The sequence below is a fragment of the Micropterus salmoides genome, unplaced genomic scaffold, assembly GCF_014851395.1.
Source record: "Micropterus salmoides isolate LMB-PRFRI ecotype aquatic unplaced genomic scaffold, ASM1485139v1 Ms_hic_scaffold_17, whole genome shotgun sequence".
In the NCBI taxonomy this organism is placed as follows: Eukaryota; Metazoa; Chordata; class Actinopteri; order Centrarchiformes; family Centrarchidae; genus Micropterus; species Micropterus salmoides.
In genome coordinates, this window is record NW_024040817.1 from 15,228,039 (window position 1) to 15,245,459 (window position 17,421).

General features: G+C 40.1%; 2 protein-coding genes across 2 annotated transcripts; both read right to left on the reverse strand.

Moving 5' to 3' along the window:
* Positions 1 to 701: 701 nt before the first annotated feature.
* Positions 702 to 6,656, reverse strand: mrpl24 (mitochondrial ribosomal protein L24). Its single transcript, XM_038725404.1, has 6 exons — positions 6,567 to 6,656; positions 6,175 to 6,361; positions 4,693 to 4,788; positions 2,557 to 2,660; positions 1,932 to 2,062; positions 702 to 1,176 (listed from the first exon to the last, which is right to left on the reverse strand). The coding sequence occupies exons 2-6, from the start codon at positions 6,355 to 6,357 to the stop codon at positions 1,040 to 1,042; spliced, it is 651 nt and encodes a 216-aa protein (XP_038581332.1). The 5' UTR covers positions 6,358 to 6,361; positions 6,567 to 6,656; the 3' UTR covers positions 702 to 1,039.
* A 3,888-nt stretch (positions 6,657 to 10,544) lies between these two features.
* Positions 10,545 to 17,146, reverse strand: LOC119907304 (hepatoma-derived growth factor-like). The gene is made up of 6 exons (XM_038725082.1): positions 16,712 to 17,146; positions 14,761 to 14,837; positions 11,972 to 12,110; positions 11,308 to 11,466; positions 11,039 to 11,212; positions 10,545 to 10,714 (listed from the first exon to the last, which is right to left on the reverse strand). The coding sequence occupies exons 1-6, from the start codon at positions 16,796 to 16,798 to the stop codon at positions 10,694 to 10,696; spliced, it is 657 nt and encodes a 218-aa protein (XP_038581010.1). The 5' UTR covers positions 16,799 to 17,146; the 3' UTR covers positions 10,545 to 10,693.
* Between the last annotated feature and the right edge of the window lie 275 nt (positions 17,147 to 17,421).

Here is a 17,421-nt window from a genome sequence, read left to right on the forward strand (position 1 = left end):
CTGCCAATACCAAGAATAATGATATCTTTCCAAGCATGTTTCAAGTAATTTATGGCAGTCATTACTGTTCTCGTGTTTGCCCAAATACAAGCTTACTTCATATGGTTATCTTAGCTGAAATGCTGCTTTCCGTAGCTTCTTATCTACTTGATGTTTCATTCCTGCTCAGTGAGTGTTTTTTCAAGTATTTGCTTGGTGTGGGAAATGTCTGGAGAATTTGATTTTCACGTCCCAAGTTACTGTATGTTGATGCTAATACATCAAAGCCAAACCCTAAGTTTTGGAAACCTAAACCTGCATTAATTGATTTTTTTTGGCCACTTGATATGGGAAACATGTTAGCAAACAGTAGCATCAAGCAGACAAAGGCCAACATTATAATTCATTTGGAGTTGTGTTTGTGGCCACCTGATGTTTCTAAGTGCAATAATAACAAATTACAATAACAATAACAAGCTAAGAAGAGGCTAAACCGCTCAGTTGAACTGAAGTGCACAGTCAGATAATAATTCTCTGGGGGGGATATCAGTACAAGGAACCCCTTTCACATTACATATGGTCTTCTCATTTATTAATATAAAAATATTGATAAGACCAGTTTTATCTCATACCCTGTGGTTTAACAGTACTGTCGAGAATATCAAGTTCCTCTACTGTAATATGAACTTACACTCCAGTAGACAACAAAATATAAGCCATTGTATTTGTTTACTAGTGACATTTATTCACAAAATTACAAATAAACAGAAAATAACTGAATCTGCATCCATTCAGGAAACATTTAAGTTGCAGGTCTGTTATCAGCTTTGTTGCACATCTGTTTCCCCGCCTTGACATGTTTGCAATAAAAAATAAATGTTTCTTAGTAATATGCATGTTGCACCAGTATTTTACAGTCCATAAGCCAAACTCATGCCATCCTCACACAGTCTCTTTTTGATTTGTCATTCAGCTGGACTCCCATCCCACCATGGTGTCTTCAGAATCCCTGTGAAAACCGGATAGCACAATTGGGCCCGAGTGTCTCCGATTTCCCTTCTCAGTACCAGTAGGACCTTCGGTGCCTCTTGTTCTCCTGTATACCCAGTTTCTCCATGACTTCCTCCTCCAGGGTTTTCAGAGATGGTACATAGGTCTTTTCTAGAGTGTCTTCTGGACTGGTGTCTTTGGGACCATCTGTGAGGTCAGACGTAAAAGTGAAGCACGTGCATAAATGTATACAACTTGAATAGTATAAACATGAAACAGCATAAATTTGAACAGGCACCATACCATTAGACAATTTTAACAATGACTATGTATCTGCTTTAGGCAACGACCATGTTGGACGGGCCACAAATCATCGGGAAATATCTTAACTCTCAACATAAAGGAAAATATTTAACATAAAACAGGAATGATGTGTAAGCAATCCACAATGTTTCTTCCTCTGTAATACAATCAAACCAAATCAGTCCGAAACAAATTTTTCCTAATTCGCAAAAATATTTTAAACTTCTGCCTCAAGTTTTGTTTTAATTTTTTTTGACAATTTCAGTCACTTTTTGAGAAACCAAAAGTGTGCACCATTTTCCCTATTTGAACAATTAATCATGTCTCGCCCCTCTCTATGAGTGTGGCGTTTGAAAAAACTATCAACTCCTTTGCCCTCAGATGTGGTCGGACACCATGTCGTACATCTAGCTATTTTAGGGAGCACAGTTAAGTTGGAAGGTTGTTCAGCATTGGTAAATGTTTGCACTTCCCACGTGTCTTCTAGCTGAGAAAGCAATGTGTTTCTTCCACTGTGAAACAATCAAAGCGCATCACTGAATCTGCACAGGGTGGAAAAATGAATGGCAGACAGTTTAATGTGCTGACTCAGCTACACATGAAATAAACTGAATACTGAAAAGAATCATCCTCAAATCAAAACACAAAGACACACTCACCTTTCCACTGCTGTGGCACGATGCCATCTCGTCGCTCCACAACAGGTTTCGGGATGATTCGACCAGTCCTGAGAGAAACTCGGACTCTCTCGCCCTGCTCTGTGTATCTCCACTCTACCTCAGTGGGCTTCCTAGAAGATCAATATCAGCATTTCACAATTAGTCTGCTAGGAAACCAAAGATCATTTGCATTTATCTTCAATTAATAACTATTTATCTTCAATTAATAACTATTTTACAGAGTGATATCTGTAGTAGTTTAAAGATTGTTATTTTATGGCATTTATATCCAAAGGTAGTGTGAATAAAAACCACACATAAATTAGAGCAACAATCATTACAGATGCAGTTGTAAATATCAGCACAAATATTTACAATAAAATTTGATAAAGCGTTTTAGTACACAGATTATTTTCTTCGCTAACTTGGTTAAACATTTTTTAATCTCCCAAGCAGACTGTTTAAACAAAACTCTGTTGGTCACACTTAAGTGTTTTTTATTAGAATTTATTTTTCAGAATAACACCAGGATCTTTGTTATGACTGCCAACCTGTGGTTCAGCTATTGTTAAGGTCCATGCATAGCCACAATTTTAATCTTGCAGACTAGCCAGGTTTACTGTACCTGTCTGAGGGGTCAATGAGGGCGACATCACGGAGCAAAATAGGAGCCTCACTGGCAATGTAGGTCCCACGGTAATCCCCGGTTTTTCCAACATACCTGTGATGCTAATACAGAAAACAATTGTTCACAGTTCTCTGACTTTAAACACCAAACAGGTGGTGGCCAAATGGCTTTTTATGGTGCTCTTCGTCAGCAACTTTGCACCCTGACCGGAGACACTGGCTCCATCTGGTGGAGCTAAAATACACTGCTCAAAAAAATAAAAGGGAACACTTAAACAACACAATGTAACTCCAAGTCATTCACACTCCTGTGAAATCAAACTGGCCACTTAGGAAGCAACAATGATTGACAAACAATTTCATATGCTATTGTGCAAATGGAATAGACAACAGATGGAAATTATAGGCAATTAGCAAGACATCCCCAATAAAGGAGTGGTTCTGCAGGTGGTGACCACAGACCACTTCTCAGTTCCTATGCTTCCTGACTGATGTTTTGGTCACTTTTGAATGCTGGCGGTGCTTTCACTCTAGTGGTAGCATGAGACGGAGTCTACAACCCACACAAGTGGCTCAGGTAGTGCAGCTCATCCAGGATGGCACATCAATGCGAGCTGTGGCAAGAAGGTTTGCTGTGTCTGTCAGCGTAGTGTCCAGAGCATGGAGGCGCTACCAGGAGACAGGCCAGTACATCAGGAGACGTGGAGGAGGCCGTAGGAGGGCAACAACCCAGCAGCAGGACCGCTACCCCCGCCTTTGTGCAAGGAGGAGCAGGAGGAGCACTGCCAGAGCCCTGCAAAATGACCTCCAGCAGGCCACAAATGTGCATGTGTCTGCTCAAACGGTCAAAAATAGACTCCAGGAGGGTGGTATGAGGGCCCGACGTCCACAGGTGGGGGTTGTGCTTACAGCCCAACACCGTGCAGGACGTTTGGCATTTGCCAGAGAACACCAAGATTGGCAAATTTGCCACTGGCGCCCTGTGCTCTTCACAGATGAAAGCAGGTTCACAGTGAGCATGTGACAGAGTCTGGAGACGCCGTGGAGAACGTTCTGCTGCCTGCAACATCGTCCAGCATGACCGGTTTGGCGGTGGGTCAGTAATGGTGTGGGGTGGCATTTCTTTGGGGGGCTGCACAGCCCTCCATGTGCTCGCCAGAGGTAGCCTGACTGCCATTAGGTACCGGGATGAGATCCTCAGACCCCTTGTAAGACCATATGCTGGTGCGGTTTGCCCTGAGTTCCTCCTAATGCAACACAATGCAAGACCTCATGTGGCTGGAGTGTGTCAGCAGTTCCTGCAAGAGGAAGGCATTGATGCTATGGACTGGCCCGCCCGTTCCCCAGACCTGAATCCAAGTGAGCACATCTGAGACATCATGTCTCGCTCCATCCACAAACGCCACGTTGCACCACAGACTGTCCAGGAGTTGGCGGATGCTTTAGTCCAGGTCTGGGAGGAGATCCCTCAGGAGACCATCCGCCACCTCATCAGGTGCATGCCCAGGTGTTGTAGGGAGGTCATACAGGCACGTGGAGGCCACACACACTACTGAGCCATATTTTGACTTGTTTTAAGGACATTACATCAAAGTTGGATCGGCCTGTAGTGTGGTTTTCCACTTTGATTTTGAGTGTGACTCCAAATCCAGACCTCCATGGGTTGATAAATTTGATTTCCATTGATAATTTTTGTGTGATTTTGTTGTCAGCACATTCAACTATGTAAAGAAAGGAGTATTTAATGAGATTATTTCATTCATTCAGATCTAGGATGTGTTATTTTAGTGTTCCCTTTATTATTTTTTGAGCAGTGTATATATTCATGGTGTTTTACACTGGCACAATTTAACGACCATGAAAACATCCCTGTTAACTTTTTGGTGAAATTAGATGATTGGCAACATTATCTCTCTATGTCCAGAGTTTGTTTAAGTGTATGTTGAAGTACCAGCACTCTACGTAGAAAGAACAGATGTAATGTACTGCTAACTGTTGAAACTGCTTATAATTTTCTTTTTAGACAACAGTGAGTTTGTCAAATGATTGAATTAGTAGGTATATGAAATGTATAACAAAATGTCCTAAAAGCATGTCCATCTGGTTTCCTCTTAGAGAAATATCACTTCCTTACTGTGTTCAGCCCCTCCAGCATAACCCAGTTCCTGTGTCTGAAGACTTGGATCACTTTTCCTTGCTTTCCTTTGTCCTTCCCTGCGAGAATCTCAGCCTGACGAAAAACATGACAAACAGATACATAACTGAAGTTGTACTAACACATTAAAAAAGGGAGGAGTGATCGTCTTGCAGCATTTATGGAAAACATAGTACTTTTAATGATATTAGCATAGTCAGCTGGGATTGGCTCCAGAACCCCCGCGACCCTGTATGCAGGATAAGTGGTTGACGATGGCTGGATGGATATTAGCATACTTGTGGATTTGCCAAAATTATTGTGCTATCAATGGCGGAAAAACTCTTTCAGAATATTCCATTAAAGTTGGGTCAGCATTTACATCTTTACTAAAGTTCAATTGTGAGTTTGTCAATGTATGTACTGTGCTAATTTTTCAAAAAAACAAAAACAATTCCTTTCAGCTGTTGTGCTTGGTCCAAGTGGAAGTCTCACAAAATGTTTGACAGCTGGCTAAGTCCCATTAGTTCCTGAAAAATTAGCCTAAGATCTTTATATACTATGTTCTTCTGACCTCTGCATTTTAACCGATATCCTGTTTTGTTTCAATGGTATACTGAGTCACAAAAGTTCTCAGAACTGTAGACCTGTTTGACCATCTAAAGACTTGACTTTAAACTAAAAGACACACATGGCCCAATCTCAGAACAGTGCTGTCATATTCACAAAATATTTAATTATAAAAGGTCTATGCCGTAAATAAATGTGGTCTCGGCTATGTAAAAACACTTAGAAGGTCCGGCGTGTAATATTTCTGAGGCTCTATTGACAGAAATGCAACATAATATCCATAACTGTTTCCAGTGGTGTATAAAGACCTTACATAATGAACTGTTTATTACCTTAGAATGAGCCATCTACATACACCGCAGGTCCACTTACATGTTGCGCCCCCATGTTTCTACAGTAGCCCAAATGGACAAACTACTCTACAGAGCACGTTTCATCACTACCTGAACTTCAACCTACTTCAATACATACGAACAAGATGGAAGAAGTAGTAGTAGTAGTAGTAGTAGTCGTCTGGTTAGTTAGAAGTAAGATGTGAAATTTGGACAAATAGAGCACCACACCTATATGTTGACAGTTTTCGCAGCCTTTTTGTTGTTGGATTTAGATCTTAAATTCATATAATGTAGAACCTCATGGAGAACAAAGTTCAGTTTTTTAAAGTACTTATTTAATCCTAGGAGCAACTGAATGCACAGTGAGCCATTTGTTGCAATTCGCAATCCTTACCACTATATGCCACTAAAACTTACACACTGAACCTTTACCACAGCGTTGAAGGAAAAATGCCCAAATCCTTTATCATTATAATGTCAACATTACGTGACCTTAACGATTCATATGCTCACAACTGACTTGCTTATGAGGATTTGGGACTTCAGCTGAATTTCCTAAGTCGTGAGAGTTACTCACTGTGTCCCCTCTGAGCAAACACCAGTCCTCTGGTGCTAAAGGCTCCACAAACACCTTTCTCCTCTTCTTCCCCGGAGGATTCAGTCTCTTAGAAGCAGGAGTCCACGGTCTGTTGGTGCCGTAGCGGAAATCTTTGGGCACCACAACCCTGGCTGCCATCGACAGGAGAGCGGTCAGCCTCATTGTGCTGCAGGGACAAAATTGATCAAGGTTAGCATATTAGCTTAAAAGGTGGCTAGTCTCCCTTCATGACACTACTCTGTCTCAACACATGCTAACGTTTAACACAACAAAATCTTATTACTATCTCTCTTGTCAAGTAAACCGTAGCTGAAGTTTTTATGTTTAACAAAAAAACGAGTTAAGAACATATCATGCAGAAAAATTCCTACCCTCTGTTGTCAATGTCACATGTAATAGCACCGACACCAACATCAGCAAGCAGTGCCCCCTAGTGGACAGGAGGGTGTGGCCTAGCTGCACGCATGCGCATTTATTGCTTTTCAGGGCAGGATGCTGGCATTGACTGCAAGATGACCTCTCTGTTTTATCTGTGTACTTCAGTGTATTCAAAGCACAAATGATTTATAGTAAGTCTACATATCATTGAGTCAAAATGAAATAAGAGGGGTCTTAGTAAGATCATGCCAAAGATACATTATTTTGGAATTTACATTTACATTTACTCATTTGGCAGACGCTTTTATCCAAAGCGACTTACATTTGAGGACAACATTAAAGCATCAAGAAAGCCTCAATACAGCATGAGATTGACAACTGACAATGCATATTAGTAAGGGCAGCAATAATTACTAGGAAAAGCTAATAACACGTATAGCATCAATGGGAAAATGAATGGAATTTAGGTCTGTCTTGCGAAATTCTTACCTTTAAAAACAAAACACTGTCCTTTAATACAAGGTACAATATAACCACTTCGTATCAGCTCAGATTTCATTGATTAACAATGTACAGATTACTGAATCAATGAATCATGTGTTTACAGGAGTAACATTTGTCCTTCATTTAATATCACCCAGGTGAGCTGTATTCAGATTCAGATTCATTCTTTATTGTTCTCAGTGGAGGAAATGTGTTTTCAGTCTGTACAAAGAGCACCTTCAACATGAATACTACACACACAAACTACCCATAGCACACATATACAAACAATGTATACACATACCTACACATATAACACAGGAGTGACATCATTAACTTGTCTGTAAGTTTAACGCTCTTATAGCGTAGGGTACAAAACTTTCCCCAAAGCGTGCCTTTTTGTAGAGCAGCTGTCTGTATCTACAGCCAGATGGGAGAAGGGTGAAGCATGAGTTAAGAGGGTGGCTGGATTTTGTACTATGGTAGTTGCTCTGAGAGCAGTGGCAGTATTAATGAGGCCTGGCAGGTTGGGAGTGGAAAGACCTATTATTTTGCAGGAAGTGTTAGTGATTTTAAGAAACTTATTCCTATTGGTGAGAGAGAGCATGGTGAAATAGCAGGTAGTAATGCTACGATACAGGAGAAGCGGTGATCAAAACAAAAAGTTTATTGTCCATAGGTACCTGAAACTGTCAACAATTTCTACTGGTTGGCTGTTTATGGAAATGGGGCAGTGAGGGGCGGAGAGTCTATGGCATGTGTCCAACCAGTATTGCAACCTCATTTCTAATTACCACTTATCCTGCGTATAGGGGGGCTGGAGCCAATCCCAGCTGAACAGAAAGGCCGGGGCAACTGGGGGTGTGAACCCGCAACCTTCTTGCTGTGAGGTGACAGTGCTAACCACTGCACCACCGTGCCACCCTTTGCAAAATTACTTGTTCAACCAATTTTTTCTTTTTCTGGTTTTGATGATAAATATAATGGAAATATATTTTTAGCAAAAATATAGATTTTCATGCTCATTTGCAACTGTGACATTCTGTCTGGATTTAAGATGTTATGGAAAAGTGCTGAGTAAAACTATTTTCAAAACTAAATGTGTTTACCACTACAGTTCAATGGTTGACTGTTGAAATGGGCCCTTATTTCATGTTATGAGCATCCATGAAAGCAGATACAGTGGGTGAGTTATTGCAAGCCATTCTGTAGTAATACTGCGGCAAGGCTCAGAGATATTTATAGCACCCATATACCACGAGACAAGAGGCTGGTTTCTGAAAACCTGCAATCATACATGTAAGCACGCTGAAGCAGTCATTAATCTTATGAACCAGATGTTCCAGCAGCCACAGAGAACATTTACAAATCAATACTTTGAAAACATTTTAGTCCAGAAGCTCATGGATATTATGAAAAGGACAAATGAACGTGGACTTTAAACATTATGTCCCCTCCTAAACAGCGTATTTAAAGAACACATACTCAATCAAACCCCATGACAAATTCAAAGCTGTCAGGACATGTTACATAACACCACAACTACTTCAGCTATCACAGCCTAAAGCCCCAAACTGTGCAGCGAGGCTCTTCTGGGATGGAATTATTTGTGAGAAGTGCACACACACACACACAAAAAGGTGCCATAGTGAGTTTCATACATTTGTAACAGTGAAAGATTTAATGTGAAATGATTAATTAGGTCTGGTTGGATGGTTTATATATATATATATATATATATAAAAAATATAACACGTGTGTTGGTTAAAAATAACACAATGACTAAGATCAGATTGTTGAGGTGCTTTCCAGACTGAGGAAGTGTCTAATCTACTATAAACAAGTAGAGTTTACTGAATATAAACATGACAAAATCAAGTTTTTTTTTGTATTCAACATTTTTATTAAATGGACCGGCAACTACAACAGTAAACTAAGCAGCAGATTAAGATGAATGACAGCTTCCGAAAGCAACAGAGAAAGCCAAACCAAGAATCACACTTTAATGCCAAATTATACCCATGGACTTCAAGATTTGAGTGGGCCACCGTTGTAGTTTGAAATCAGTGGTGCAGCGCAGGTGGCTATAAGCCAACTTAGACGCAGCAGTCGCAGTTATTTTCACTTTTTAAAAGCTGAGATTTCCCTTAGGTTCGTCATTTGATTAACTGTGGGCTCGTTTTGCCAAGTATAGGAAAGAACACTGAAGCGATGACAATGACATCCAAGTAACATGGTGACAGGTCTAGCATTTGTAAAAACTTGGAACCTTAAAAATTACCTACAGTGGAAAAATAGTAACACCACATTTTGAACAACATGTTGTCTAAACAAAAACACATCTTTAAAAACATCACAACTTTGTTTCACAGCCAAAATAATACTATTAAAAGTAAAACAGAATCATATTCCAGTAGAGAGTTTACTTTGAAGATTCTCCTCACTTCACTTCTCAATTTCTTAAGATCATAGATGTTGGCATTAACAATGTCAGCAATATATTTCAGACCTGAAAAAATTAAACATATTTGGTACAACCAATTACTGAACGCTTCACAATTACATCTCCAGTATCAAGCAATGGCAGCAATCAGGTGAGCTAATTAAGAAAATATAATAAACAGGAAACTAAGAGTTGATGTTTTTGATAGTTTGCCAGATAATTTATGCAAAAAAATGTGGTGACAAACTTTTACCCCCATAATTGCCACAGCTCCAGCCCGACAAAGTTTCAAGACTGAGCTCTGACAACAATCAGGAATGTCTTTCTACTTTCTATAATGCGTGGTCAGCTAAAGAAAGTTGCAGAGGGGTTTACCAAGTAACTGTTTTGATCCTAAAATAGTTCTGAAATGGGCTTTACATATTTAGTCTGGTGAAATGAAATCACGTAATTTGGTCACCTGCAATGAAGCATACACTACACCAAAGCAACAAAACCTGTGTTGCATAAAAATGTCTTACAGTGAACTAGACAATGATTAATGGGGCAAAAAAAAATAAAAAAAATAAAAACATTCTGAAAGTGCAACTCCTCATGTATCCAATGGATGAATATATGATTTAAGATGAGGCAGAGAAGCTAGGTGACACAAATGGAAGTAAAACATTTACTTTATAAACTACAGCTGAGAGCATGGGTGAAAATTTGTTCTTATTTCTGTACAATATCTGTTTTAAAACCATCAAATAGGAGTTTTAATCTTTTTTGTGTGGTTTAAACATTCTCCTTTTTTTTTTTAATTTACTATATATATTCAGTGTTTAATCCCTCTAAACTGAAAAAAAAAAAAAGTTTGACACCTAGCATTCAGTCTTTGTAATTATGTAATTGCACTTAGAAATAAAAAATATATACACACCAAAATCCCATTTATAAACGAGCCTTAAAGTGCTCATTTCAATTGTTTGAAATCAGATTAGCAAACTTTTTGTTTCTAGGATATATGATATCCCAAAAATGGCAAATGAGGATTTGTTTGTCTCTCAATACAAACGCTTTTTTTTGTTGGTTTTTTTTTTTTTTGAATTCTATTATTAAACAGCTGAAATCTGGCATCCTGCAGGTAATCATGGTGATGCTTGAATTTCAGAGAAAAGCGTCAAAAGGTTCTTGGTTTTCTTCTGTGAGTTGACGTTAAGCGCTGTCTGTCACAGGCTGCAGAGAAAAGTAGAGTGGAGAGCAATTATTCCAGACAACACATGTATGTATGTATGTATGTATGTATGTATGTATGTATGTATGTATGTATGTATGTATACATATACATACACATATAAACACACACTATTTTATCCATTTACTTTTTGCATGGTCCTCAAAATATCCACACTTAACAGAATATTTTGCAAATCATATTAGGCATATTTGCGGTTAAAACCTGCAGAAACAGCAGAATGGCCCAAACTCATATTAAATCAAAATAGGATGTTTCCCGGGTAAAACCACCCAAAACAAACACTACTAACGAGCACGTCTCACCTTTTCTGCTGTTGGAGCGTTTTCCTGGGCCTCTGGTTTTGACTCGCTCTGTGAGGAGGGAGCAGTTGCCTTAGGTCCAGCCACATCATTGAGCTTGGCCTCTGTGTTGGACTTGTTGATGTCTACTTTAGAGTCCCCTTCCGCCTCTGTGTCCTTCGGCCGCTTGGGAGATGCCTTACAAAAAGGTTTGACAAGTGTCAATGCTGTTTACTATAAACTAATTATGAAGCGCTTGACTATTGTTGACAGACTCGACGGGTAAATCTCACCTCTGTGGACTCCTCTGCTTTTCGCTTAGTTCCTCCCCTCTCGTTCTTCTCGTCAATGACCAGGGTCCCTTCATCCTCATCACTGCTGCCCTCTGCATCTGCTTTCTCCGAACTACCCGTTTCCCCTGCTCCCTCTGACGCGTTGTCCTTCTTCGATGACTAAAGGCAGATATGGAGACATTAGTGAGAGACAACAAAATTATTTGAGTAACAACACACACAGTGCACACCCCAAAGTCTAAATGTTGTCTTTAATTGGTAAAACAAGGTAGCTTTCTTATTTAGCATAACATCCATTCTAATGTTGAATGCTTACAAGAGGATGGTGCCAGTTACTTCGAAGCCAAAAATATCAGGTTGAAAACTCAGAGTAACGTATTTGGTGCAGAAACTAATTTCACCAGGTTGATACAGACAAGAGGACTTTTGTAGGGAAAATGGCTTTAAGTTTTTCCACAATGCATGACTGGTCTAAAATATCATGTGATTAGTTGTGCTGCCTGTTGAAAAGCAATTCAGCAAAAGAAGCTGAATTGAGAACAAGAGAGGTTTTCTGTAGCTGCCATTTCTGGCATCACTTCATTACAGTTTCTTTTGTGCACCTATTTCATTTACCTCCCCTGGGAATAAAACCAACCAACCACCATCTTAGAAATACACACACCTCGTAGCCTTCGTGCGTGACAGTGGGGTTGTTTTCAATCTCCCACAGTCCCTCAGCGAAGCCTTTCCTCTTGTTTGCTTTTCCAAACTTTTCCTTATGTTCATCATACGGGAACAAATCCTTGGGCCCCAGGAATGCCCTGTGGGGAGCAAACATAAGAGATATTAACATAAACTATATCTCTAAGTTGTGTACATCCATTGACATATCAATTTAATAATTTGTTTCTAGCTGAGGTGTTAGTGTGGCATTATCTTTTGTGTCTTATACGTTATTGATCCCAGACAGGAAATTTGTTCGTCTTTGCATTTAACCCATCCTAATTTGGGGTAGTGGGCAACTATTGTGCAGCACCAAGAGAAGTAGCAGTGTCTATTTTGACATTTTGATAAATGACAACACATTCTAATTATGAAATTACTATTTCCGTAATTACTTGATCAACAGAAACTCAAATTTTATCAAGTAGATCAAGATAAAATCAAGATTAATTATTGTAATTATTTTTGTTTCACAGGACTAACAGCATACTCAGACCTTTGGTATTCTTAGAGCGTTACCAGCAGTGGAGTACGTAAAGGCAAAGCTTGAATTAGACTTAGATATTTCTTGTGTGCAAATTCGAATTTTGGCTTGACAATAGATCAGATACATATCACATAGGCTACGTTCACACTGCAGGCCTTAATGTTCAATTCCGAGTTTTTTCCCCAAATCCGATTTTTGTTTTTTTGTTTGACAGTTCACATTAGTGTTTAAATGTGGCCCATATCAGACCCCAGTGTATACTGTCCGTGGCCTGAAAGTGACCTGCATGCGCAAAAGAATAACATGACGTCACACGCAGCACGCTGTAGCAGGCTACAGAAGTAAACAAGGAGCAACATACATCTGGTTAGCTCGCGGGAGACTACTGTTTTTCCATTGTCCTCACGGGTCACATTTCTCCCGACTGGAGTTCACAACTTTCTGTTCTTTTCTTTACGGTTTCTGGCGCTGGGCAACTGCCCCACATCTCACACTCTCTCTCTCTCCCCCCGCACTGCGTCCGCTCGGACAAATAGCATGCACATAACTCAGAAGAGAGCTTGCGGTCTGGTGGATTTCAGGGGTAAGAATGGGAATCTGAGTGTCCACACTCAGGTCGCATTTAAAAAGATCCGATCTGTATCAGATTTGGACCACATATGGAAGTGGCCCAATTCCGAACTGGAAAAGATCAGATTCCATGTGACTTGGCCTGTTCACATCGTCATAAAAAGATCAGATCCGAGTCACATATGGGCAAAAAAAATATAAATCGGATTTAGGTCACTTTGGCCTTCAGTCTGAACGTAGCCATAAACTAAAATTTATGTGACAAGTCGTCAAAGGTCACCCAACACCTCATGATGCATCATCTGGGGACAATTGGCCTCATTCACTAATGTGTGTGTAGAATGTTCTTACTTTGCATATAAAATAAGTGGATTCATGACACTTGCCCAGTGGCCAATTTTGTTATTACCTCCATGCGTATGTCAGTAAATCATGATCATAAATTGACAGGCACGTGCCTGCCATTTGCAATCAGCATACTGCCACTACTCCACGAAACCAGCCCCTGGCCACTAAAGGAAAAAAAGCTAACGAATTTCACGACTGAAGAAACTGAAAAAAGTTGTGTCTGAGGTGGAAGCTAGAAAAGGCACATTAGAGGCCAATTCAATATAAAACAATGAAAACCAAAACTGTTACATTTCAATAATCCCCCCCCCCCCCCCCATATCAATCGTTATTTTATATTTCAAAATGAACGGTTTTAAATATTATGGTCTATTAAAGGTTCAGTGTGTAAGCTTTAGTGGCATCTAGTAGTGGGGGTCAACAATTGCTCCTCAGCCATCCAATATTATATAGCTGCAATTTCAGGACCCCCACAATTCTGGGACTGCAGTTCTAGGACTGTAGTTCTTTTGCGACAGCGCCATCTAGTGGATTGGTGGTGATAATGCACAGCAACATGAAGGAGGTTAACTCTGTCTGCTAGCGCGTCAGCCATGTGCGCAGCTGTAGGGTTTACCGGTTGACATGCATATAATCAATAACTTAGGTTTAGGCACACACCCTGTGATGGTAAGGGTAATTGGCTTCAGGGGGCTGTCAAGAGCTGGCAGTATCAAAGTAAACTAGAGTCCTACAAATGCAGTTCCGGTCCTAGGATTGCTGTCTTGAATCTGCAGCCTCCGGTATTGCAGCTACATACTACTCCAGCCACCGCTCCCTTTGCAAGCACGGAGGAGAAGCTCTTGTGCTAAATAATGTGTGGTACTCTGCTGTACAAATTTCACTTCTCTTCTTACTTCTAATAAACCAGACGACTACTACTACTTCTTCGTACGTATTCAACATAGTGACGAAACGCGGTCTGAAGAGCAGTTGTCTGTTTAGCCTACTGTAGAAACATGGCGGCGCAATACCGCGACTTCCATATAAGGGGACCCACAGTGTATGTAGACTGAAAAAATACGCAAGAAGTGTACTGGATTACAATCACTTGCTATCCCTTTAAAAGCTGGGTGTTTACATTTTCTAGCCGGGTCTTTGTCATTTGTGCATACACATGGTCTTTTTCTGGACATTTATATGTACTACATTAAATTATGTGATTAACCAAAAATAAATACTGATTAAAAACTTGCATTTCCTAATTGTCAGAAATTAATTCACTTTGGATGTTTGTTTTAATATTCTCAATTGCTCTGAGCTTCTACCACTATTAAGTAATAAGATTAACACACATTACTCACGTCTCATGAGTCCCAAAAAAGAACACCTGGTACTTGTTTGAGGGGGACTTCACAGCTCCTTCAGGTAACTCGTCAATCTGCAAATTAATAAAACCTCTTCTTAAGAAAGGACGCTATCAGAAAATACATGCAACAAATTCTGTTATGAAGTAGCAAACGCAGGAGCACAAGATCAAAGTTACAACCCAACAACAACAAAAGATTCAGAGCAGGAACATACATACAGATAGCGACAATGTGAATGTTTTCTAAAACAGACAGATCTTACACCAGATCAATCAGCAGCAGCTGTGCAAGCCATTTTTGAATTTCATCATTATTAACAATGTCTCAAGGTCAGATTGCTCATATTCAAGTCATTCAGTCAGATCAACAGTTCAAAAAAACAAAAATACTTAATTTACAATGATGAAAGAGCAGCATATCTTCATGTTTTAGAGGCTTGAATCAGAAAAGATTTATCTTGATAAATGTCAATTACTTCATTTAAAAAAACCCTGAATGGACTAATGAATTAACTGTTTCAACAGTATGGGTCTTACTGCTAAATAAGGCTTATAGCAATGGACAGTCACCTGAGGTATTTACTAACCAGCTACTGCAAAATGCACTTCAATTTGAACTCCTAATGAGCCCACTGAGAACAGGGGCCACTCCACTTGTCATTTCTCATGTTTAACATCCTTGCAGTGCAGTTTGGCGCTAACTTGTGTTTTTTTTAAAAAAAAAGAGCACATCAAGACACAGGAAAGCACTATTTTGAGGGCTGAGCGTGGCGTCCGTTTGCCTCTACCAGACAGGCCTTTTGGCATTCCCAGATAGGGCCACTCTGTCAGGATAGGTGGGGCAGGACCTGCAGCCTGCCATGGTGCATGGCTGATAAGACTGAGACAAATTGGTTTGTAACAGAAACAGCAATACAGTGTTTCCTTTTGAACTGTGCAAGCTAGTTGCGGTTAGGGGTTACTTGTTTCCACATTTTTCTGTTTTGTCTCTAGTGTAGTAAAGCGCAATCCTATTTTGGTTATTTTTATCTCCAATTTATTCTTATAAAACCCTGAGTTACGCCGCGTTTTAGAGGGAAACGGAACCTGTTGGAGCCAAAAGTTCTCCTTTCCTCTCATGCTGAATGATTAGGAAACGCTGACAAAAATATTACGCTAATGTGTGTTTATGGACTGGGTAGACATCACGTTGTGGTCTTACACCACTTCTTTTATTTGCTTGGACCACATTTAAGCGTAATGGAAGTATTTAAACATAACGGACTGAAACACTGTTAACGTAACGCAACAAGTGTGTGCAGGCAAGCATTTGTTTACTTAGCATATGGCTGTAACGTTACTACACAAGCAGCCATGTAGTCTGTAGCGTTAATGCAACAGTTCATAAAGAAAAAAAAAAACTTCACCACGTAGCGTTAACTTAGCTAACTTAATTTACAACATGGCTTCGTGTCTGAGTCCTCAGGTAGCCCAACGTTAACGTCAAGATGCTTCTGGACAGACGTTATGTACGACATGACCGATAATCTGTAGCCGAAATTACCCGACTGCTATTTTTAACGGTCCGAAAAGCTTTAAGTTAACGTTAGCCAAACCTAACAGGCCCCCCGGGAGACTAAAGCGGCACATGAATAGCAACGTCGGAGGCAAAGAGCAGCTAGCAAAAACATTAATAAATAGTTAACCGAGCCGGGGTGCTGTGGTGTCTGTTTTCTCGATGAATCACCCGAAAGAAATGTGAAACTGTCTACAGTTGGCTAACGTTAGCTGAGTTTGGATGCTGGGTGACGTTAACGTTAGCTAACACGACCAATTTAGGCTAACTCATGGTAGCTAACGCTAACTGCTGTTAGGCCTCACAGGTAAACAAGTGATAGGAGCAAGCCAGACTGAAATGAATACCAAATCTAAAGCTGGAAACAAGATATTGAACGTCAGGTGCTTACCCTCGCAGGCCAGTGTGGATACCCCTTCATTTTAGCAAATACAAGATCTCCAGGTTTGTATTCTCTTTGCCTGTTGGACCTCGGCATGTTTCTTGCAGAAATGGCTTGCTATGTCAGATGTGTAACGTTAGCTAAAACACAGTGTTAGTTTCAATGTGGTAAGTTACCGTATGCGAATTAGTAAACACCTGCAACAAACAAGCCAAGCGTCGGTTTGTCATCCAAATTAACCGGGCGCAGAAAACTGGAGCGAAGACGCGGTGAGCGACTTATTTCGCGGATTCTGTGGATTGTAACCTCGGCCAGTAATGCCGGTCTGGTTTCGGTTTTAATTGCGTTACAAATTCTACAACTAAACGCGGTAACTATTTGGTTTGAACGTTATCCCACAGTCCAATGGCGCGTTCCACGGACTGTTTGGGTTTGAAATTGAAAACCGCTTCCCACTTTGCAGACGCGCCCCCAGTACCTGATGAAGCTGCACAGTTAGCGCCCCTGTTGACCAAAACATCACATTGAAGGTATATTTATCATGAAACAGCGCTAATTTTATGGAAGAAGTCAATAACTGAGCTATTTCTTTGGAGGTTTGCAGGATAATTGTTTGACTGAGATAGGAATTCACGTTAACAATATTTCTTCTGCTTTCTATGCTGAAATACTAAACCAGGGCTTAGATACAGTATCTCACAAAAGTGAGTTATATATTT

Excerpts from the sequence above, each read along its gene's own strand:
- mrpl24 (XM_038725404.1), bottom strand. The coding sequence starts at position 6,357 with ATGAGGCTGACCGCTCTCCTGTCGATGGCAGCCAGGGTTGTGGTGCCC. Across the intron at positions 2,661-4,692 it reads TGCTGGAGGGGCTGAACACA|CATCACAGGTATGTTGGAAA; the intron begins GTAAGGAAGTGA and ends TTTCTGTATTAG. Across the intron at positions 2,063-2,556 it reads CTCATTGACCCCTCAGACAG|GAAGCCCACTGAGGTAGAGT; the intron begins GTACAGTAAACC and ends TTGATCTTCTAG.
- LOC119907304 (XM_038725082.1), bottom strand. The coding sequence starts at position 16,798 with ATGCCGAGGTCCAACAGGCAAAGAGAATACAAACCTGGAGATCTTGTA. Across the intron at positions 14,838-16,711 it reads ATCCACACTGGCCTGCGAGG|ATTGACGAGTTACCTGAAGG; the intron begins GTAAGCACCTGA and ends ATTAATTTGCAG. Across the intron at positions 11,213-11,307 it reads AAGCAGAGGAGTCCACAGAG|GCATCTCCCAAGCGGCCGAA; the intron begins GTGAGATTTACC and ends CCTTTTTGTAAG.